Genomic DNA, 24,270 nt, shown 5'->3' with positions numbered 1-24,270 from the left:
AAGTGGCCGGAGCAAGCTGTAAGATCACGGCTGGCTCCGCCCAGCTGTCAGAAGCTGGCCGAGCGGCTTTCAGCACGCCTCAGCCGAGCCGATGCATATGCGTTCGGCTCGGCCGAGCCGCTCGGCCATGATCGGGAGCTGTACGGGCTTTAGTACAGCAGGCTCTCGGTTCTAATTAACCGTTGGACTCCCGTAACCGAAGCTACCCGAAGGATCGGCCGAAGCTACGGCTAGATCCTTCGGCAGCTTCGTGAATAGACCCCTAAGTGTTTAATTCCATGTTCAGGTTAAGGGTTAATTTGATGATATTTTGCTTTCATTGCTGACTTCCTTCTAAAAATGTTAGGTGCCTTTATCTCATGCTGATCCAATATCCTGGCTCACTGACCCAAACTAAGAAGGCAGATCTGGAGATCTTACTTCACCTGCCGCATAATTATTAATGCCCATAACTCAGCAAGTATTAAAGCCAGCGAAAGCTAGACAAATCTATATTTTCAGAGTAGAGGCTTTCTTTAAGAGAATGCTTTAAAAAAAGAAGAAGTATGCTATTACCACATCTTGTAGAATTCATACTGAAGGACGGTCTTTCCCCAGAAGAACATATCTAAAGGAAGATACTCTAATATTTAAATATATCGTTTTGAGTTTTTGAATACTATATTTGTGTAAGGGAATATGTGATTTAGTTTTCACAGTCCTGAAATGTTTATGTTTTTTAAAATCATTTTGTTTTTTTTTTCTTTTTTGACTAAATTATATATATTGTTAAAGCAGTAAATGTGAGATTCACCAAACATTCACTACAGGTAAGTCTAATCTTCCTGGTGGATGTGTTTTAAGTTACAGTGATTGAATTGCCTGCAGTAAATGTATGGTGAATGTAAAATTCACTACTTTATAAATATGCCCCTAAATGTTACTCTATATACTTTCACTAAAGTGATCATACCTAAAGCAGCGAAGGTGTCTCTAAGGTCTTCTTTGTCAATGAAGCCATCTCTGTTCTGATCCATGATGGTAAATGCCTTCATATACAAAATAAAGTCATAACATTAGCCAGTTCTGCCAATAATTGCCAAAGTTTATCTGTCCATAAATCTGTTAATCTTTATCTTGTAAGCTTTTGTGATACATAGTTGTCCTTTCTTTACCGTAGGATATTTCATTGGCTGAATTGTTTGCTAAGAAGCATCCAACATTTAATTTCTATGGCCAACCTTATTGTATAAATGCATAGACTGGGATGTTTCTGGTTTACTCATTTTACAACTGTATAAAAAAAACCCAGCAACAGCAGAAATATTCCCACAGAGAGGTCAGTATGTTGGATCGCTTCAAATTTATCCACCTAATTAAAGTGTATCCATTGTCACTGATGCATTTACTAAACAGCGGTGTGATATGTAAATAAAAGACTAATACTAATATTTTTTTTATGGGGAAGCATGTGACTCCCCCTGTCCACCCAAGTTGCGCTACGGCAGTGACTGGGCGGCAATCACCAGGTAAGTAAAACCAAGTAAAAACCTTAACTAGAGTGATTTAAGCTGGCCATACACCTATTGATTTTCTGCAGATTTTCTATGGTCAGATGGAAAAAGTGCAACAGATTCCTCCATCTCCACTAAACTGTGTGGATGGAGGAATCTCCCACTGGTCCAAGCTTCAGTATCTTTATTCATGGGCAAACCACAGGTTCAATTTAAAACAGAAGAAAACTACATTCTAAGCAAGCATGGTTTGGGAAAAATCAATATTTTATCTACAATTAAGCAACAACAATTTACAGCTCATCATTAAGTATAATACAGAAAACAGTACACTAGTCATGTATTCACTCTTATGCACCTATTTGTCTATTTGTCTGAATTATTGATTTTCCTAATATGTAAACTTGAAGCGAAAGATTGGATGGAAAGCAGTCGCATGCCACACACACAAAGTGGGACTGTGCTAAGAGGGCAGGGTCTGTACTACCTTGACCGTGGAGTAATAATCTCTTATTTCTTATTTTATGCATGATTCCATTTGTTGTATTTATATATGATTTTCAGGCTATTTTTATGGATCTTGCCTCTTATTTATAATTCAACATATTGCATAGCTGTTTCACCAACTGAGATCTTGGATCCATAATGGATAAAAATCACAGTATACTCACCTCCTTAAACTCCTGAATCTGAGTTTGTTCGAACATGGAGAATACATTGGAGTTGGCCCCTTCAGCTCTCTTCTTTGCTTTCTTGGGAGACTTAAAATGATAAAGAGGAATTGTAAAAAATAGACATTTCTGTACATCAACAGTTTTACCCCTCATGACAATATACCAGCTCAGTGGAAAGTGTAAGCTTGTAGCCGACTGGGAGAAATGGTTCTGCTAGAATTCATTTAACAATTTTAAAATGGTTGCCACCTGTTACTGTGACACTGGTCAAAATTCAGAGTGGAGTCTTTGTGGGATATATCTACCACCTAACTATGCAGAGGCTACTATTAATTCCAATCATCCATCATCTCCTGTTCCTCTGAGTCTTGGTTGCATAACCCTTTCACTGTCATGCTCATCCATAAATGTCTGTTTTAGTGCTCTCTAAGACACCTACAATCCATTAAATTCCAGGCTCCAGATTTAACATTAGTATTGTGAACTATACCTGCACACCGCATGTAAACCAGGAGCTCTGTTCTGTACCATGTATCGCAGAAATAAAAAAAAATGGTATATTTGTAATAATAAAAAAAAGACACCTTCACTACAATACTCTACAATACTTACCTTCAGTCCAATGCTTTTTCTCCTCCACCACATGGTGCGCTTCTTCTTAAATTAATGATGCACAACCCATTTCCTTTGAGCCTAGGCAGTCATAGACACACATCATCACACCCGGGCTCGAAATACTACTGCACTAAATGATGATCACACATTAATACAATAGCAAACACTGACAACAGAGAAGAGGAAGGATCTATAAAGTCACGGGACTGCCCAGAAGACACTTGTAAAAAATGTATGTATAATCACATACAGTATACTGTATAAGTGCCACCTGTAGTTATAAGTGCTCCACGCACTTTAATAAAGTGCAGAGAGCCCAGGGGTGGCGATTGATGTGGAGATGGACTTTCATGGTTTAGAAAGTTGCAGGGGCAACTGAAAAAGACAACTGCCAGCATAAACAAACCACATTAAAATGTGTACTTATTAAAAAAAAAATAAAAAAATGTGAACAGTCTGTTTAAGAAAATGTTTCCAATAAAACTTTGAACAAATTAATTAGACACATGAAGATGGTTTCCCAAGAGTCAAAGCCATAAAAAAAAAGAGGAATACTTAGTGGAATACCCTCATTTGCCAAGAAAAGCCCTGGGCTATGAAGATTTGCCATACAACCCAACTTTTTCTGTGTTCTAGTTCCAAAGTGAACCTAAAGTGGCTTCACAGTCCACAGTTTGCTAAATGCTGACTGTAGCATATCTTAATATTTGAATGGTAAAAAAACAAAGGTCAGTCACCAAAGTGAAATATAACTACCATACAGCAAAGTGTTGTGTTCTGTTACTAAGCTCTTACATTCATGGTCAAATGGTAGACATGTACTATATAACTTTGGATGGCATAGAGAAGTGTTAGAGCCTCTGTCATTTTTTTGTTATTGCTTCCTTATTCCCCATTGGGAAGAAACACCATTTTTGTTTGTACTGGTGGCCATTGTCACCAGGACAGAAAATAGAGGAGAATCCAAAATTGTACAGGAGGGGATATTTGCCAATGGAAACATCAGCTGTCAAAGGCAGGATGCCCCCTTAATGTTAAGAGGTTTTTTTGTTACTTTCTACCTGTTGAATCTTTAGGACATGAAGGGATCTCTCCCTGGTCCCTTACTCACTCAGAGTTGGAACTCACTGCCACAGGCGGTGATTTCAGCAAATAATGTGGAATTGTTCAAGAAACTTTTGGACGATTTCTTAAGGGACCGTAATATACAGGGGTACGGGTACTCCTAGAATGAGATCCTAATAGGTTGGACTTGATGGACTAATGTCTTTATTCAACCTCAAATACTATGTAACTATGTAACTCCATACAAACAACAAAGGAGATCTGTCTGTATTCTCATGTATTTGTTCTGCAACAGCTTTTTCCTCCATATTACTAGGTGAGGCTCTGCCTCCCCTGACCGCACGTCCCTGGAAGAATCTCCCTTATGAAACACAGATAGTAAAAACTAAATAAGCCAACATGAAAATCATTGAATAATTGTTAAGTAAAATGTGGGACATTAAATAAAATGTGTACATTCCAGGTAATTTCTCGTCTGGATACCCAACCCAGGATCCTTATTGGATAATGCAAAGCTTATGGAGCAAATAGCATATGTACAAATCAGTGAAAAGACCAATGATGAAATGCAACAGCCAACCTGGATTCAAATGACTACAAACAGATTAGTGGAACACAAAATCTTATTGGCTATGTGATACTGTACACCACACATCATCATCATCATCATCACTCTTTTCATAAATAAGCCTAGCCATTTTTAATATTGTGTAGGTCCCGGGTGAATAGTACTTGACCACAACCACTGATCAGCACATCAGATAATGGAGCTGTGTAGTTATATAATACATTTCCCTGGTGAAGATTTTGCTGTGGTGTAAGCATTAAGCTGGCCATACACCAGGAGAATTTTGTTAGAAAATTTTAGTTTTCAGAACATTCGTTCAGTTTTCTAACGGATAGTGGGGTCTCATTGATGTTCACTTTCAACATTAGTGAGGAGGAAAATTGAAGGAGCAGAATGGAAAATGTGTCTTTCTTATCTGATCTAACAAAATGTGAAATGTAAATGTGGTTTTTATTTGGGAAAGATCATACATACTCTAATATGCATGTGTTAGACACTAAAGAAAGAAATCCGTTTAATACATCTGAGATTCCGTTCAAGTAGCAGGTCTGGACAAAATTATAGCGAGATTGAATACTGTGATGAACCATTTCAAACTAACGTTCAAATAAAATTCTAACAGTGTATGGGCAGCTTAAAAAAAGAACTACGGGCATAAATATTCTTAATGCTTGCATTGGAGCTACCCCCGCACTGTAAGGGTTAAGTGCTGGTTTTTGTCTAGGGACAATAACAAAGATATACTCAGCTGAACCTCACAGCTGTCTGGCTGCTAGATGGGTCCCTTCAGCCTGTCTCCTCTGATTTCTGTATAGGACATGATGACTCACAGGACCCTAGACTGCCGAAACCAAGGAGGAGAGAGGCTTCAGGAACCAGTCTAGCAGCCAGCCATCTGTGAGGTAGGTTTCAGGTGAGTATAACTCTGTTATTTTTGTCTCTAGATGAAAATGGTCCCATGGTCCCTGTGTGTGTTGTAAAGTAATCACCACTCCAATCTCACTCCTGTGATGGACTACAATCTCATGTTTAGTTTACTAATTTGCATTGAAATTATAGTCTACTTTACAACACACATAGGGGCCATGGGGAACAAAAGTATCTATCTGCTGAGTGATACACACATAAGATACATTTTTGGTAATTGGGTACTTGAATGCATTTTTAAGATTTAACTCCCTAGTTTAGTGCCACTTTAAGAATGTGTTTGCCCGGAGTTTTGCTTTAAACATACACATTCCCAATAGTAAGAAAACACAACAGGCTTAAATTAGCGCAAGGTGATATCATGCACAATGCCAACATTTATGTAAAAATTTACATTATCTACAATGTTGTTTAAACCTGAGCAAGCTCCCATAAATGCCTGCCCCCCCTTCTAGTCTTATGGCACAGGGAAAAGTGTACAGTACAGCTAACATTGCATGTTCTGAAGAATTAAAAGCCCTAGTTTGCCTTGGTTCATTGCAGTAGAAACTATGATACATATGACCCTTGGATATCAGTCTAATGCCTATAGCTTACAGAATAAAAAAAAACTTGATAATAATATGACAATAATTATACATTGTATAGCTTTGTTTCCCAAATGATCCTAATGTTGTTAAAATATAACATAGCATGTATAGCGGGGCACTGTGCTTCTACCTACAGGACTATATAGAGTGTTTTGGGTAAGCCTCTTTTTACCTGTGGAATGTATAGCCACTATATTATTTTACTGCTGCAAGTGCAATAAGGGAACACAAGGTTATAATATTGCAGTAAGTATTCAGCACAGCTTTGCAGCAATGTATAATATAATAACCTGTTGCCATGCTTTCTAATAATGCTCAGTTCTCCCTGCTGATGCTAGGAAGGCTATAACTCTAAGCAGTACAAAACACAAGAACAACTTGGGTGTTTAAATATCAATTAGAATAAAACATGCCAAACATTTATACATTTGTCTTTGTAATATTCCCATTGTCTTATGTACTCACTCATTCTCTGGATTTTATGTCTGAGAATACCCATGGTATTATACATCTCCAATATCTGCTTACCATTGCTGAGCTGGTTTGTCAGGTGTTGCTGCCAGTGGATTTCTAAGACCAGATTTAAGGACTCTGTCCAGTGAGACAATAAATATCCCCCCCAAACTAGTTATAAATAAACTCATGCCCACTTTTGGCAGTTCTAGGTAGGGTAGCCCCATCCTCAAACAAGCCTTTCCCTTGTCTCCAGTCTTGACACATTGTTGCGCAGTCTGATGATATGTGAGACAAAAGAAGATCTGAAGGTTACAGAAACCCAATGCTTCTACAGCTCCATCCCATATGTGATCTTATTTAAAGTAACAATGCTTCAGCAGATGGCTGGGAATACTCCTCATGACAATTGCTGCTGATGTTACAGTGGTGACACATACCAACTCTTATTTTTGTACTCCATACATATCAATAATATGTGGTTCTTTGTTTTCTCTTTAAAACTCTTAATTTAAGGCAAATAACAAGTATAAAGTATATAGATTTGTAAGCCAACATACTTAACTGCAGTGTCTCTGCAGTCCTATATGCGGGAAAATCTCAATATATTCCATATCTATCTATCTATCTATCTATCTATCTATCTATCTATCTATCTATCTATCTATCTATCTATCTATCTATCTATCTATCTATCTATCTATCTATCTGTCTATCTATCTAGTATTCTATCAGTCAACAGAGTGTAAACAAATGCAAGTAGTACGGTGAAGTGGATTTAAGACATGCTGTTCAATACGGTTTTGGGCAAATCATTATTTTATTATTAAATCATGAATATGTACCAGTTTCTTATAATGCTTCCATATCAGATATCTTGAACGACAGCCATTACATTTTCCAGGAATGTAATAAAACACCTGGTCATCTAGGAGCAAAGATAATCGTATCACTGCAGGGATACTGCAGCTTTCTTTTAGTGCCCGGATATTCCCTTAAACTGGCCACACACAAGTAACATTTTGTTACAAAAACAAAAAAAGAGTTTTCGGAAGGTTTGTTTGATTTTCTAATAGTTATTGACATCGAATCAACAATCAGTTTTTGACTATAGTGACAAAAAAAAACACATCGAAGGAGAAGGATGAACATTTTTTATTGAACAAACGAAATTCTGACAGTGAATGTGGCTTTTGTTCAATAAACTCCATTCAAATGAAAATTTTTAACAACATCATGTTTTTCTATTCTGCTCGGTACCACAGAGGTACCGAGCAGAATAGCCTAGCCGAATGCCTCTCTGCGGCATTCGGCTATTCACTCACTGCTGTTCGGCATCTATGAGAATAAACAGCAGCGAGTAGCCTGCCGGAGATTCGGCTTAGCCGATCCAGATGTTGGATCGGCTGAGTCGAACTGCTTCTGCACTTCGGGTCGGCCAAACATGCTGTGCATGTTCGGCCGACACAAAGCCACAGGAAGCAAGCCGATGTTCGGCTGATTTCAGCCGTTATACGGCTGATATCAGCCATACAAGCCTGAAGTGAATAGCCGAACAGTGTTCGGCTCACTTCACTTCGGGTCAGTTATTCACTCGGCTGCCTACGGCAGATATCAAATTTTTATCGAAATGAGATTTCGAACGCTCATACGTAAACCTACCAGTGTATTCCCAGCTTTACATTCCTGCAACAGCACACAAACATGCACCACAGAAAGGAGGTACTAAATAACCTATCAAACGTTAAATATTACAGAGCTGAATTATGGAAATAGCAACAAAGTGGGACTAATGCCAATTTGCCAATTATAAGCAATACTGTTCTAGGTTTAATGAAAGCAGCCAATGAACTGCTAATGCAATCCAGGAACATTGTATCTGGCCTAAAGTCAGAAAGTCCACACAATTTACCTTAAAGTAGAACTAAAGCCAAAACTAATTTTTAATTTAAGTCGGGGAGAGTTGTAACCCCCGTCAGGTAACAGATGTTGTGCTGGAAATTATACACACACTATATGATGACCAAGGGCCAACAAATAATGTATGTTGTATTTCATTTGAATGGGATGTATCAAACTGCTGGTGAATGACCTGGAATATCTTGTCATTCTTATTTTATGGTTGTATCAGTGATGCGCATTGGAGTAGACGTAGACCCCATTCACACTGAGCTACAACAAAGTAAGCACTTTTTCTGTGCATATTTGAGCAGAGCGACTTTGAACGACATTAAGCTGCATCAAGCTTCTTTGAGCTACAGTGCACATTTTGACATGCTACATATCGCTTCTTTTGGCATTTTACCACAGTGACTTTGTAGCTGCTACATTGGGCAGTATCGAATCAAAAGCAGTCTTTGATGTGACATAATTCCTCTTCCCGTTTCCTGCTTCTGTGGAGAGTGTAATTTCTGGGCAAAAGTAACACTTGTGTAGTGTGACATCGCGCTACAATGTCGTGCAAAAACGCTGCTAATGAGCGACATTGAGCTACACCATTGAAGTCTATTGGGGCCAAGAAGCGCATAATCCACCTAAAAGTAGCTCATGTTTGAGCTACAAGCTTCAGCTACAAGCTACAGGTGACATTGAGCTTCAAGATGTGAACATCTCCATTGAAATGCATTGGAAGAGCTACATTGAGCTTCATGTTTGAGTGATTTGTGAGCTGAAAACGTGCTACAAAACGCTCAGTGTGAATAGGGACTTACATTGATAACTGATGTCACAGGAATTATTATTCATTTTTATGAACAAAAAGTGTTACAGAAAATAGAAACTTTTCAATTTGAAGCTAATAGATATTTTACACGTTTGCATGGACATAAAAGAACTCACATATTACATAGATTTTACACATATCACATTATTTTCTTGCTCCTTCTCTGTGTATTGGTTTTGCCAACATACTAGCTGTACATGAGGTTGTTTAGAAATATATTTTCACACAGGTTCAAAATAGAGAAAAAAAAACCTGCCGCATGTCAGATTCTGAGCTTTCATCTCCCCATTATCTCCCCCTTCATTCCGTTCCGCTCCCGGACCCCATGTCACCTTCCTTGATACTTCCAGCTCCCTGTCTCCCCCTTCGTGTCCGCAGCAGCTCTATTCGGCACTCGGCGGCAGTTCTGTGTGATGAGGGGGCGGGGATTACACCGCTCCCTCTCATTGGCTGCTGCCCGGCTGGATGATGCTTCACGCTGCGCCCGGAACAAGATGAGGGGAGCAGCGTGAAGCATGTAGGGCCCAGGACGGGAGGAAGAGGTCCCGGGACTGGTAATCAGCGGTCACCAGTGGCCCCTTCCTCCTGTCCTGGGCCCCCTCCAAGTGGCCGAACTCCAGGGCTCTGCGACCCTGGTAGTTCCGCCACTGGGTCTAAAGCTGGCCATACACCTTACAATTATCTGCAGATTTTCTGTGGTCAGATGGAAAAGGTGCAACAGGTCCATCTATGCTAAACTGTGTGGATGGAGTAATCTCCACCTGGGCCAATCTGTTGCACTTTTTTCCATCTGACCACATACAATAAGCAGATAATTGTAAGGTGTATGGGCACCTTTATTAGACATAGACACACATCAGCATTTAATAGATAGTTAAACTACAACAAAGATCTGATTTGTCTCTCCAGAAATGCTATAGAAAAATACATTGCTGCACTCAAAACTGTGCTATCCTTAATACACTGCAGTAGACCATTCCTACACAAAACCCTAACTATAATAATTGCTATTTTATTCAAAGTTTAATTGAATTATCAGTCTAAACTAGCAAAATACATTAATTGTATTTATTGTATCAAAACAAAAATAGTACAAAGTCTTACAATTTGTAATCGTTAAAAGGCAGCCAAAAGCCTGCCCCCTGCCAGCATGCTGTAGAGTGAGACCATTGCTCTCTCTGGGAGAGTTGTGATCTCTTGCTGAGTCTGATCCAGAACTCTGTGGGGAGCATAAGCTTTAAATCTGACTATGAGCTATAAGTCGAGCTCAGTAGAGAGCATGTTGGACCTCTGCTTCCTTAATGAGAGCAAGGGTCAGTCCCTGCAGCATGCTGGCAGGGGAGAGGCTTTTCTACTCAGGATGTGGCTACATTTAAAAAGCTTGTATAGTGTTAAAGCCCATCTCCCGCTTCCTCCATTCACTGCCGCATCTTCTCCCCTTCGCTCTAATGCAGATACCATATAGACCCTTGGATCTCGACTGGTGGGGTCGTGACCCAAAAGTGTTGAGTGGGTCGCCGCATGCCTTCCACTTTTCTAGGTGAGAGGCTCTTCTGCCTTCCCCTACCGCAGCACTGTCAGTTCTCGTGCCAAGCAGCCATTCAAAATATGCTGCCTGGTGCCGAATGTGTCAACTTGAGGTGGAATGGGCTGGGGGTATGGCCGTGAGGGAGCTCTATCCATATGTGCATTGCTTACAGCTCCCTCACATGTCCTATAGAGGTGCCTGGACTGGACTGACATCACATTGTGGCTCCCAGCACCTCTACAGAGCGTGCAAGGGAGCTGCACAAGCAATGCACATATGGAGGGAGCTCCGTCACAGCACAGCAGCCCACACTGGAGCTCAGGCTGAGGATCCACTCCAGTTCTTGTAAGGTAGAGACACCGGGTGGACCCTAAAAAAAAAAAAGTCCCATTCACACGCAGGTTCTGCAGAAGGACCGGAGGAGGGCTGGAGTCAGCTCCCAGAGTCTGCTGAATGTTGAGAGCAGGGGAGGCGGAGACGAGGGGGTGCTGCGGCTGCATAGAGAGGCGCAGAATCTGTAGGAGGAGTTCTGTCCTGCCCTCTGCTGCTGACTGCTGAGACAAAGTGGGGGCGGAGATGAGGGGGGTGCCGTAGCTGCAGGAGAAGTTGAAGGGTTATATGAAATGGCCTGGCGGACTGGATTCGGCCCCCGGGCCTTGTGTTTGACACATGTGTCGTATAGGATGTCTTATAGACAGGGGACGCGGTTCTTTTCTTTATCCCTCTTTTTTAATTCTATCCTTTCTTTACTATTCCTCGTTTCTACTTTTCTTCTTCTCTTTTTTGTCTTCTATTCTATTATAATTGGGTTCTTGTTTTTGGACATTAGTTTTGGTCCCTGATCCACCTTACACACACTACCTGTATGTTTTCCATCAATTAAATGTGGATATGTACTTTACTTATTGATGTTACTTTATTACCAATGACCATTCATATGTGCCATGCGACCTCATTGGATATATTTTCCTTGTTATAAGCTATAATGCTGGGTTTTTTTGGCTGTTAAACTTCTGCGCTGCCTTATTAAAAAAAAAAAAGAGTCTACGTGAGTACCATTGAGTTCTTATTTTACTGATGTCCAACACTTTTAGGTCCTTTTGTTAGAGAAAAATACAATGAAATATTTGGCTTTATTCTTTTATTGTCACTATTTAAAAAATGTGATACTGACTATCCTGTTGCTAATCATTCTTAGAATTCTTTTTAACATTATGCCGTGATAGAAGGTCCAGGCTTGCCCAAGAAACAGGAACATGGATTTTGCATGGGAGAGCCACCTACTCTCTGTATCAGATATATAGCATTAGGGACATTTTAAACTCAGCATGCTGGGGCAATCACCAAGCCTTCTGTTATTTGACCCTTAGAGCTATTTACACAGAATTCACTAGTTCATGCAGTATGTCTGGCATGAATATGCTTTATAACTAACTTAGTAGGCATGTGGGTGGTACTGAAATATGTAGCCGTTATCTGTAGGGGTTTGCCATTTCCAGTATTCATCATAATAACAATGATCTATAATAATGAAGACAATTTCACCTCTTAGTAGTATAGTCAGCAGAGGAGGGCCATGTGTTGGCTAGAGACTGAACCCAGGGACCAGTGTACTCTGTGGAGAGGTCTCACAAGCCCTGCCCTACTTTCCCCACCAAGGGAAGAAATATTTCAGTGGTTAAACTTCTTTGCTGTGTAAACATACAAGAAAGAAACAATAAAACATTTCATTGTCACTAAAACAAAACAAAAAATAAAACAAAAATGTCATATTTGCTTCAGCATGCCATTCTTTCACACTGTATCTATAAATGTCTATGTCCATTTAGTACCCCTAAATACCTTTGAATAGATGTTGGAAAACACATTTCCTGTATGCCTATGTCCACATTTCATCCTGCCTTCCTAATGTTTACCATTGTAGTCACACATGCAGAAGCACTGTGCTCAGAAACGACTGCACTGTTTCTTTTCGCTACTCTCTCACTCCCTTTTGTATTCACCTCTCCCCTCTAAGGTCCTGCTCACATACCCGCTCACCGCTCTACTTTGCCAGCCTGTCATAGAGCCTGGATCCCAGCTGCATGGCACATGTGGTGCAAGTTATTGTGGCAGATGACCAAGATTGAGATGCTTGTTCTAAATATCTAATGTGATGCTGGTGCTGTACTTTGCTGGCAGATCAGAACTAGACTATCTGTTCTAACACAGATGTCAAGGTTTGAGTGGTGCATTGTATATTAATGTGCTTTATCTCAGTCTGTCCCTCTATGAAATTATTCAGAGTAGCTTGCAGTCTGCCCAAATGCCTGTTCCAAAGAAACACTAGAAAAGTAAGAAATATATATCAAGTATAGGTATATAGATGCCATGCTACCGTATCAGGAATGATGTCCTAAATGTGATATAAATGAAATGTGAACCCCCCTGAAAACAACTAACAAACCTAACTTATATATCACATTTGAGGCATCATTAAGGATAGCACGGCACCTATATACCTATACTTGATATTTTAGTGGTTGATCTAGTATTAATAGTGCTTGCTGCTGAACCTTCTATAGGTGCAAGGTCATACTCTGGGTCTTTAAGAAGTATACAGTATATACACTATTTTTTTGAATTATATTTAGGTATGATGTACAGTATGAGTGGAAACACATAGCAAACATATAGTGGGGGTTTCTAAAATTTGACTGCAAAGGTGGAAATCCATTTTAATTTAGTGTGTTGGGGCGTCATTGAAAATGAATGGCAATGCACTGCAACAAGCATGCATTTTATTACACGGATTAAATGAGTTTATCATATTGCTATAGCAATGGGTTAAATGTACCATAGGTTGTTTTTACTTCATGGGCCCTTGACCAATTTAATTGGGGCAAACATACAAGGTTAGTGTACAAAGACATTTGTTTTTTTGCTTTTGACATACAGTATGTTTGTGAAAGATTTCTGCAGGATGTGGAAAGCAGTATTTGAATTTGGAGTTGGTTCTTATGAAGTGGCTTAGTCTTTGCAAATTACTCTTTTAATGGTGGCAGATAATATGGAAAGAATGCACAGGGGGCATGCATATGTATCGTGTGTGGCTGTTTATTAATTTTAAAGAGACCTTTCCTGGGAGAAATTCAAAGACTGCCATTGCTAATCACCTGAAAAAAAGTTTAAACCATCTCCATGGTCTTCCCTGCAGTTGGAGGCCCTTGGCAGCCATTTGTTCTACTCCTATTATAATCTGCCCCTATGCTGCTGCTAACTTCTGGTGGGCATGAAGTATTATATTTTATGAGCTATGTACTTGGAGAAGCAAGACAATGGGGTTGATTTACTAACCTTATAAACACACCACGGACATGTATACACCTCTGTAGTGTGTTCCCTCCCAGCATGATCTATGGGTGGAATCTAAACACCTTTGTGGTGTGTACACACCCAGCAGGTGTGTTGTGCAAAGCCTTGCATGAATTACAAGGTGATGTTGTGTAAATTAGCTCTACATTGTGTTGCTTGCGTTGATGAATGCAGGAATGTAAATGCATGAGCTAACCATTTTTGTATAAACTGTGAAGCAGCATTATATATGCATCATGTGCATGATTTTTCCATATATGGCATTAGTGGAAATATGCTTTTAGAGACTTTTTGGTTGATAAATACGTTTTGCTGTGTGAAAATCACACGCACCTGGTGCGTGCGTGTGTTTAGGTTAGTAAATCACCCCCAATGAGTCTTTCATGGCGGAGATTGAATTATGTGTGGTCATTAGAAATGTAAGCAGTGGTTAAAGCGGACCTTTACACTCAAAAATCAAATTCTACCAATGCACCCCTCTATGTATGATGATTAATAATAACTTAGACATGTCTGGTGTAAAATGCGGTGAGCATTCACTTCCTGCTTTGAGAGGGCAACAAGACTTCAGTTTGCCAAAACAATGCACACAGGGATTGTCTTGTCATCAGCAGAGCATTGCTGGGAAAGCTCATCTTTAATCTCACAAGGTTTTAGGGAAAGGCATTTTCCTCCCCTGAGGTGATGTGCATGGTTACGTGTTCTAGTCACATGTCAACTCACATGTGCCAGTAATCCAGGAAGTACATGGAGAGCTAGTAATCTGCCCTTAATAAACATGGCCACTGTCAAGAGACTGGGGAAGAAACAAGAAATAAGTTATGCAAAGAATACAAAATCGGCAATTATCTAGAACAGGGGTGCCCACAATTTTTCGTCTGAAAAGTATTTCAAATGATGAGCTCAGTGAGATCTACCAACGAAAAAACATCTTTATTTAAAAACCAAGCACATTAAAATCGTTACAGGGACTACTTCCTCTCTCTCTCTCCTCGCTCTCTCCCCTGTATCTCTCTCTGCTGTCTTTCTTTCTCTCTCTTGGCTAGTGCTTCTCTCTCTCTCTCTCTGCTGTTTCTTCTCTCTGCTGTCTCCTCTCTCTCTCTCTCTCTCTCTCTGCTGTCTCTTCTCTCTGCTGTCTCCTCTCTCTCTGCTGTCTGCTCTCTCTCTGCTGTCTCCTCTCTCTCTCTCTCTCTCTGCTGTCTCCTCTCTTTCTCTCTCTGCTGTCTCCTCTCTCTCTCTCCCTGCTGTCTCTTCTCTCTCTCTCTCTCTCTCTCTCTCCCCCCCTGCTGTCTCTTCTCTCTCTCTCTCTCTCCCCCTGCTGTCTCTTCTCTCTCTCTGCTGTCTCCTCTCTCTCTCTCTCTGCTGTCTCCTCTCTCTCTGCTGTCTGCTCTCTCTCTGCTGTCTCCTCTCTCTCTATCTCTCTCTCTCTGCTGTCTCCTCTCTCTCTATCTCTGCTGTCTCCTCTCTCTCTCTCCCTGCTGTCTCTTCTCTCTCTCTCTCTCTCTCTCTCTCCCCCCCTGCTGTCTCTTCTCTCTCTCTCTCTCTCTCTCCCCCTGCTGTCTCTTCTCTCTCTCTGCTCTCCTCTCTCTCTCTCTCTGCGTTTCTCTCTCTCTCTCTCTCCTCTCTCTCTTCTCTCTCTCTCTCTCTCTCTCCCTGCTGTCTCTTCTCTCTCTCTCTCTCTCTCCCTGCTGTCTCTTCTCTCTCTCTCTCTCTCTCTCTGCTGTCTCTTCTCTCTGCTGTCTCCTCTCTCTCTCTCTGCTGTCTCTTCTCTCATCTCTCTCTCTGCTGTCTCTTCTCTCTCTCTCTCTGCTGTCTCTTCTCTCTCTCTGCTGTCCTATCTCTCTCTCTCTGCTGTCCTTTCTCTCTGCTGTCTCTTCTCTCTCCTGGCTGTCTTTCCTTACCTGCACTGCAGCAGCTTCCCTGGTCTCCTCTCATGTGCGCTGTCCTGTCCTCCCGTGGTGCTCGTGTGGCCGAATGTGGCTGACGCTGCAGACGGGAAGAGGTGTCCCGCCTCTTCCTGTCTGACACATTCAGCTGCACTAGCACCGCAGGAGGGAGCTCTGGTCAGTGAGCCGATCGCCATCTACCAGTGTTCGCTTTGCGATCGACTGGTAGATTGCAATCGATCTAATGGGCACCCGTGATCTAGAAGTATGTGTTTGTAGATTGTAATTACTAAGCATTTCTAAAGATGTGTTTGCTGTTATTTTAAATATATGAGTAAAGGTCCACTTTAAGTAACTATAGCATACAAATATGACAATGAAAGACCTGCTGTATAATGAAATAAGTATTTTGATGAGCAAAATATCATGTGATAGATAAGGAATACAGTCAAAATGACTCAACTTAGTGAACAGACCATTTATCTTTTCATGATCAAAGTTAATTGAAACGGAGATGCCAAGATTTGGCATTATGTGCCACTAAAACTACCAAAAAATTTGGCAAGCTAAATATTTTTACATTGATTCAGGACATAAAAGGATTTTTTTTTGGTTTCCTTGATCAATATTTCTATTTGCATTTTGACAAAATACTGGTTTAACAACATGAGCATATCATATATAGTAGGCAATACAGGAAAAATAAAGGAAAATCTGACCCAGCCAGTGACAGGCAATGTTTTATTTCTTACTAGAACGCATTCTGAGTTTCCCACAGCCTGATACAACAAGAAGCAAAGCAAGGCAATGACCTTGAAACTGCTCTTTCTAGGATTCTAGAACCACTCCTACTGTACATTGTGAGCTGAGTGGAAGGAAGACTTAATACCACAATATCAAAACATACCCTTTATCTTTTACATAAATTACTTCAGAGATGCTCTTGCATTAGATTTGGCATCTGCACCTGTCTGTTTAATGAAATATACATTGACAGTTAATATCCATAAGGCTGCAGACACACCGTATATTGTATATTGTATATTGTTGTGTGTTACAGTGGAAAGATTATTGAAGCTTATACATAATATGAATACCTGTCCTTTCATATATAGACCATACTACAGTGAAAGTGCCTATATAAATATCCTACTGTGCCTTTAAAGAAGAACTCTAAGTAAACAGTGAAATACACATTCAAATATTTAAGGGGAGTATCTGCCCTTTTGTGCACATAGGACTAATTTCTCTAAAGGTCACAACTCTTGTTCTGTGCAGGCCCTTGACTCCTATGCCTACCTACCTGGTACAGTGGGAGTCTCTCTCCAATAACTAAGGCGCTCTGAGTCAGACGGTTAGAGTATCTGGTACCCTAACTCCAAATCAGCCTCCTTCTTCTGGCTGCTGGCTCCCTTATTTCCAGCTTAGGGACTTTGACAACCATCTTAGCAAAATGGTCCTTATCTAGTGACCTCTTCAAAATTCTGGGGGGTGTGAGAAGTGTGGAACCACCCTGTTCTAGCCACATAATCCTATCCTTGGTGTTCACAAGCTGAAACTAAAACACGGGACCATCAATGAGAGGGGAGAAGCAGAACACACAGAAAAATACTATCATTGTCTATGTGTCTGCAGTGTCAGAAATACTCAAAAGGATCTGTAACCAACATTACATCCTTGTGTCTTTCAAGCCTATCAATACACTGAGACAGAAGATTGTACAACCAAAAGATCCAACATCAGAACACAAGTGCAGTAGCTTGCTATATGCAGTGCAGTGTAGTAAAGAATGCAGAGACCTGTACATTGAGTAGACAAAACAACTCTCAACAAACCAAAGGCCCAACATAGGAGGACAAATTCTACAGGTCAAGAATCAGCAGTTTTCCTTCACATTCAGGAAAATTGACATTATTTAGGGGACATTGAAATGCACATTTTAGACAGAGACCTCAAACAGCTCACAAGAGTTGTGGAAGAGGCCATCTACGTCAAACTAGAATGACCGTCTTTGACTAGGGGTGGCGACCTTCAACACCATCTGTCCTGACATTTTCCTGACACTCACCAGAACTGAAGAAGTGACTGGAATAAGCTACGTAACATCTTCAATATTACAGAACAAGTCCAGTTAAATGTGAGTAACTACTGCAAGTGACCCTGCCTACTGTAAACAGAAGAAGTAAGACATTCGGGACTGAAGTGTCATGTTGGTGACTGCGTATTTAGGTGAGTAAAAAGTGGATTTGAGGGGGTGGGGGGAGGGGAAGCCCAGAGTTCAGCTTTGTCGATCAGTCACTATGGGTAGGGGGCAGAGAGGTGATGATGGCACTGCCTATAGACATTGGTGGTTGCAATGGAAGTGGTTGAACTTTAATAAAGTGCCACTGCTACATCCTATAGGAACTGTTACCCAGATCAGGAGTGAAACTTGCTGCCTGTTATATATAAAGGATGCAAGCTACAGAGAAAAACATGTTTAAGACTGGTTAGGGCAAAAGATTGCTACAGATGCAAAAAACAGCACTGACTTACACTTTAAAGTGAGTTATTTCATGTCTTCCTAATATTATTAATGTATAGTAGAATGCAAGCAGAGTACACTTCAAGCTATGACAATACCCAATAATCTCAGCTGTTGCAGCAGTCTGTTCTTTGTGAATGGAAGTGTTAACTGCAGCTGTTCTTGTGGTTGGCTGACTTGCCTCCTTTAACAGGGTATTGTTAAAGCAGAACCTGTTCTTTGGTTTCACTGTTACAAACTATATAAAGCTCTGACCTTCTTAGAAGTACTACAATACATCAAGAGGACAAAGGGATGCCGTGTCTTTTGTCCTGATCCTGGATGCCAACAAATAGCCAAATCTGTCATCTATAACCAAGGAAAATGAGAGCTTTGTCCATCATAGTGGAAGCTGCTGGTTCTGTTGTAACTCCTTAGATTGTGGGACAAAGACAGTAAGAAGACTGTTTTATTTTCTACAAAGAAAAGACAGATCCAGAATCACTTCTTGCAAAATCTTTGTCAGTGATAATCACACTGTGTAACATAAACTGTTAACTACTACACTGCTTAAGGCTCCATTCACACACGAGTGGTTGTCCATGCGTATTCGGCTGTACGAATATGCATAAAAAACAATGCACTTTAATGTGCATTTTTCAGACTTTTGCGGCAAAATAGTCCAAGCGCAATATTTTGATGGATTCTGCAGGTTCTTGGCTATAGTAATAGCCGCAAACTAGCGGAATCCGTGCAGATGAAAGATTTTAGTGTTTGCGTGACGCGTGGTCTTCCGCACAGAAAACCACATAGGAAACGCAAGCACTATATGTGAATGGAGACTTACCATTGCAGGCCTCACTCAGATTGGCTGCATGTGTACCCACTATAAGACCATTCATAAAACAACATTGTTATGTGGCGTCCAGTTTTTAAAATTTCTGGTCAGTTCTAGAGTACATGCTATACTGAGAGAGATTTAGTTGGCCATAACTATACATTTGAACTGTGTACCTGAATCTTTATAAGGGGAGGTTTTCAAGATCCAGCCAAAGTGAGTAGGTCTGGAATATAGTGTCATACATATTTTTATCATCAGTCACGATTTAGTCAGAGAAAAGGTAATTCAGGCTTTTTAACAATACAGTGTACATAAGTTAATTCAGGATATGGAAAGGATTTTAGCAATGCAGTGTTGAGGCCAGGACAGATATTTATTTCCTTGCCGTCTGGCCGATTGTAAATAAATGGCCGAACGACTCACTCATAAAAGGTGAGTGGGAGTTTTTAAACGTCCATTCCCGACCTCCTTATGTCTCCATAAAGAGGAGTTGTCACTGTATCTGGGCTATCACATAGGGGGCTTGTTATCCCCCTATGTGATAGCAATAAGGTTAAGTGTAAAAAAAATAAAATAATAATAATTTCATAAAGTCATATAGAAAAAAATATATAGAAAAAAATCACAAACATTTTTTAATGTCCCCCACATACACACCCATACAAATGTAAACACATGTTGGGTGAGCCTATGTGCGAAAACAACGATTGTGCTACACATGTTACATATCACCGTGAATCACTGTTAACACCAAATTGATGAGCAGTAAAAGCTTTTAAAGCGTTGCCTATGGGCAACTTTGGGTATGGTAGTTTTTTGCAATTTCACGGGTGCACACAATTTTAAGGCTTGACATGTTTGGTATCCATTTAGCTGACCCCATCTTTTTTATTTGACCAAAAAATTGGGTAATAATAAATGTTTGATATCATAGGGAAACAGTTTTCTTTTCCAAACTTTTCGGTATTTTTTTCTTTACATAGTAAAATATATGAGAAGTGATTAAAAAAATACGGTGAATGCTGCTGCCGAGTACCATCCAACAGAAAGGCAGGGATCTTCAATAAGAGAAGTGGCGGATCGAACGTTGGCCAGTATGTGACAGTTGTGAGCTATGGTTGCCAGAAGGTGTGTTTTAAAGTGTGCTGTAAATCATGGATCACTAACAACGGATTAACACAACATTTTGTTTCAAACTGCAAACAGTGCTAAAGAAACAGATGAAATGTTAAAATTAGTTTATGGTGATGCTGGAGTGACCATAAAGACAGTTTACAAGTGGTTTGAGCGATTTTGTAATGGTTGTGAACCAGTTGAAAAGGAGAAGAGACCAGGATGTCCTTCAACATAAAAAATCCAAGAAAATGTTGAGAGTAAGCAAAATGATTAGATCTGAATGTTATAAGGGCTTATTAGAGCGTTTAAGGAATGATGTGTGTAAAAAAAACTGCCTGAGAAATTGGCAAACGTTTTCATCCATCATGACAACACTTCGTGTCACATATAGTTTCTAGTACGGCAATTTACCAGATCTGGCACCATGCGACTTCAGGCTCTTCCCCAAAGTCAAAATGTCCATGAAAGGTAATCGTTTTGAATTAATTCAGGACAACGAGGCAGCCACCACAGCACAAATAAATACACTCACAAAAGACGACTTCCAGAACTGCTTCAGAGAGTGGCAAGAACCATGGAATAAGTGTGTTCGAAGCGAGGGGAAGTATTTTGAGGGGGATTAATGGCAATGTGTCTTTTACTGTAATGACATTTTTCTATTTAAACATTCACCGTATTTTTTCATTAAAAAACCCAGTGGTGATTTTTTAAGTGGTTTAGGTGTATGTGAACACGGCCTATTCTAAAGCCATTACACCATGTACAATACTAATCTAAGGTAAACATTTTAATAATGTAGCACTGTTGTAGAGCAGACCCCTTTAAGACTGACTCAATGTTGCAACTGACTGGGGCTTCTGCGAGCAGAGACTTATGGAGTGGGAGTTCTTTGCTGAGGAAGATGCCCGCTGGACTGGCTGTTATAGACTAAAAGTCCCAGAGTGCTATGGGAGGTAAAGAGAGTGTACTCTGGCTGGAGGAGAATGTCGAGATTCATTACCCTCGCGGGGGCAGCGGAACAGGTAGTTTGCACAGAGCTGCTGAATACAGTGTATTGCTGGGACTTGGCCTTTCTGTCACGGCTGTGTCCCTGTCTACTTGTCTGCAGGAGCAAGGGAACCACTGGTTGGGGCAGCCTGCCGGTTGATCGAGTGAGCCGACCGGGTGACACTCCATACCACTCCATCGTGGATGGTGATTTGGCTGTGACGGACGGACGGACACCGTGATGGACGATCGGATCCTGTTCTGACTGCAGGACCTGCTGTTTCATCTCACTAGTGAGCGACATCTTCTTGGAAAGACATCTAATAACAGTGATGAACCCCTTGTTGAGCATTCTCCCTCCAGGACGTGTGAGAGACCTTTGGCCTGTGCTTACTGAGAACACCAAACACTGAGTCTGTTAATACATACATTGGGCCCCACCATTGGCTAGCCGAAGATTAAACCTCTGGCCAGTTGGTTAGGTACCCAAGTACATTGGGACTGAGACAGGGTTCTATGCTAACCTTTATCCTGTGTATGGGTATATGTTATACAATACAATACATATATTGTCACTTCTTTTATCATTGAAAGTAAATTGTGTTAAACCAACTCAAAGTTCGCTAGTGTGCTGTGGATCCATTATAGAGGTTTCTTACAGAGGAAACACAGGGAGACCCCTTAGGAGCCAATGGTAGTGTTATACTGCATGGGATATCGCTGACCGAGTAAGGGGGACACTACACTAAGAAACAAAAAATATTGCTAATACTTTTTTAAATATGTTTACACATGGTCACATGACTGCAATGCAGGCACTGCATCCTGATCTCTGAGGAGTTGGGGGTTGAGAGTCCTTGTAATGATTGGTGTAATGATTGGCAGCTTCTGCCAATGCCACATATCCCAGCCACTGTCATTCAACTGTGCAGGGCTGGGGGGGGGGCAGGTCCATAGTACCGTAGTCTGATCATGGGAGTACAGGCACCTCGTCCTGTAAGTCCTAAGCAGAAGGCAGGGCTGGGCAGGGCAATGGAACATGTCAGCAGCCTTCTGACCAGGGGAATAGAGGCAGCTCCTGTAGCTCCTATTTAGAAGGCACAGATGCAATCTGAGCATGCTAGGACATGGCTAGCATGGTCAGAAGGTAACAGGGGACTGGCAGGATCACAAAGTGTATAAATAAGAGTACATTGTTGGAGACAATGGAATCAAATCTCCAACTATATAAATTTAGGTTCATATACACTTTAATTTGTGTGTTTTACAGCAAGAAGTGTGCTCCTCACGGAACATCATGCAATGTGTCTACATATCAAATCTTTTCAGACGAGATTTCATTTCTCAATTAGCACCTTGGACAGATGTATGTGATGCAAGCGTCAAAAAAAATCTGAAAATAGGTGATAACTCACATCTCCCATCCCGTGTAGTGCACAATCATAAAATCATCTGTAAAAGAATGGGGGAGCAAAGATGAGATGTTTAACATCACACATGCTAGTTTTATGATAAAATATGCAGGGGTTATTAATATTTTAGTCTTTTTATGTTGCTACTGGTTCTGGTAGGCGTAGAGTATTGGAGTTTGGATGCATAGCAGAACAACAGTCGAAACCGTTACTCTTATTTTCAAATCCATAACTCATAGCTGGAAACATTATTAAGTTTGAGGGTTGTTATGAAAAAAACATCCTATGTTAACAAATTAGGTAAATTATTGCATGCAGATTAGTACCAGTGTGTGGAAGTTATCACTGGCAGGGACAGTTCCAGATCTATGTGTCTGATATGTGTGTGTGGGCAGTGGGAAAAGTAACAACGTCAGATTCCAGCTCACAGAATAGCTTGGGGAATCTCTGAGTCATTGTGAAATCATTTAGGTTGCCACACAACCATTATAGTGCACCAGACTGTATGCGAAATTAGCATCTGCCTGTGTGTGCCAGAAAATTTCTCCCTCCAGTGACAGCCAGTGGTATTGCAGGAGAGTGTGTTCGTACTAACTCTAGAAGTATTATTTGCCTAGTTTAGCTAACCAGTATCTGCTAGTGAGAGTAGAGTGTGTGATCTTTGAAGCATGTGTGCCAGTCTGCTTGAGAGCAGAGTATAATTACTAGAGGTATCAGGAGAGAGGTTTCCCACAAGTCTACAATTTGTGCGTGCTGGGAGCTTAGATATTAGGGCATGCATGGTGTTCTATTGTGTTTACAGTCACTCCCAAAAAACCTTTTTTTCCCCTCTTAAATGTCACTTTGCTGCAACGAATTAATGAAACGAATTAGAAACGTAGTACAAACGAAAGTTCGTACGGATTTCCACTAACGAATTTCGTCTGAATCCGAATTCCGAAACAAATTGACTTTCGGACCCGAATTCCGAAAAACAAATTAAAGCAAAATCCGAATCAAAACAAAACGAAACTAAACAAGTTTTTTGCTGGTGCACATGTCTACTTCTTGTCACCACTTCCAAGGATATTGGAGGAAAGGTGCAAGAGAAGCCCCTCATCAGCTGGCTTTCAACCAAGGTATGTGACAGGTTATTTGTGGCAGCCTAGATAGTTCTATCTGAACCGATTTCTTTTATTCATGCAAATAAGGAGCATCTAGTGGTCACTAGATGTCCACTGGTCTCACAGGAGTTTGCTACCTTCACCTATGCTAGATCTTCTAGAATTCAAAACCTCTATTTATGCAGGTTCCCTTCATTTCTATTCAATTAGCGTCACAGTTTAGTAAATCATTCCCTTAGGGTGTCACTTTCCATGTAGCTGGCAGTCTTTGTTGGCCTTGGAGGCACAATCGGGATTAGGATGCTTTTTACATCTGTCACTGGAGCAAGTTAAAATATTTTGGCAATGCTTTCCGAGATTTAAATAGACAGAGGTTGTAAATGAGGAGACAAAGATTAGTGGGCATGTGATGAATGAAAACTGAGGGACAAGC

At 40.7% G+C, this 24,270-nt stretch overlaps 1 protein-coding gene across 1 annotated transcript in view; it reads right to left on the bottom strand.

The window, feature by feature from the left end:
- MYL2 (myosin light chain 2) overlaps nt 1-6,473 on the bottom strand; it is an 11,596-nt gene extending 5,123 nt beyond the window's left edge. The window contains exons 1-3 of the mRNA XM_018558319.1: nt 6,461-6,473; nt 2,165-2,254; nt 953-1,028 (exon numbers count right to left, since the gene is read on the bottom strand). Coding sequence (XP_018413821.1) covers nt 953-1,028; nt 2,165-2,254; nt 6,461-6,463 — 169 coding nt within the window. The 5' untranslated portion in view covers nt 6,464-6,473. The remainder of the gene's footprint in view (nt 1-952; nt 1,029-2,164; nt 2,255-6,460) is intronic.
- Nucleotides 6,474-24,270: the final 17,797 nt, after the last annotated feature.

The sequence above is a fragment of the Nanorana parkeri genome, unplaced genomic scaffold, assembly GCF_000935625.1.
Source record: "Nanorana parkeri isolate BGI_ZX_2015 unplaced genomic scaffold, ASM93562v1 scaffold331, whole genome shotgun sequence".
NCBI classification, from domain to species: domain Eukaryota; kingdom Metazoa; phylum Chordata; class Amphibia; order Anura; family Dicroglossidae; genus Nanorana; species Nanorana parkeri.
The sequence above is the reverse complement of the archived record's forward strand: the minus strand, read 5'-3'. Positions and strand labels throughout refer to the sequence as shown.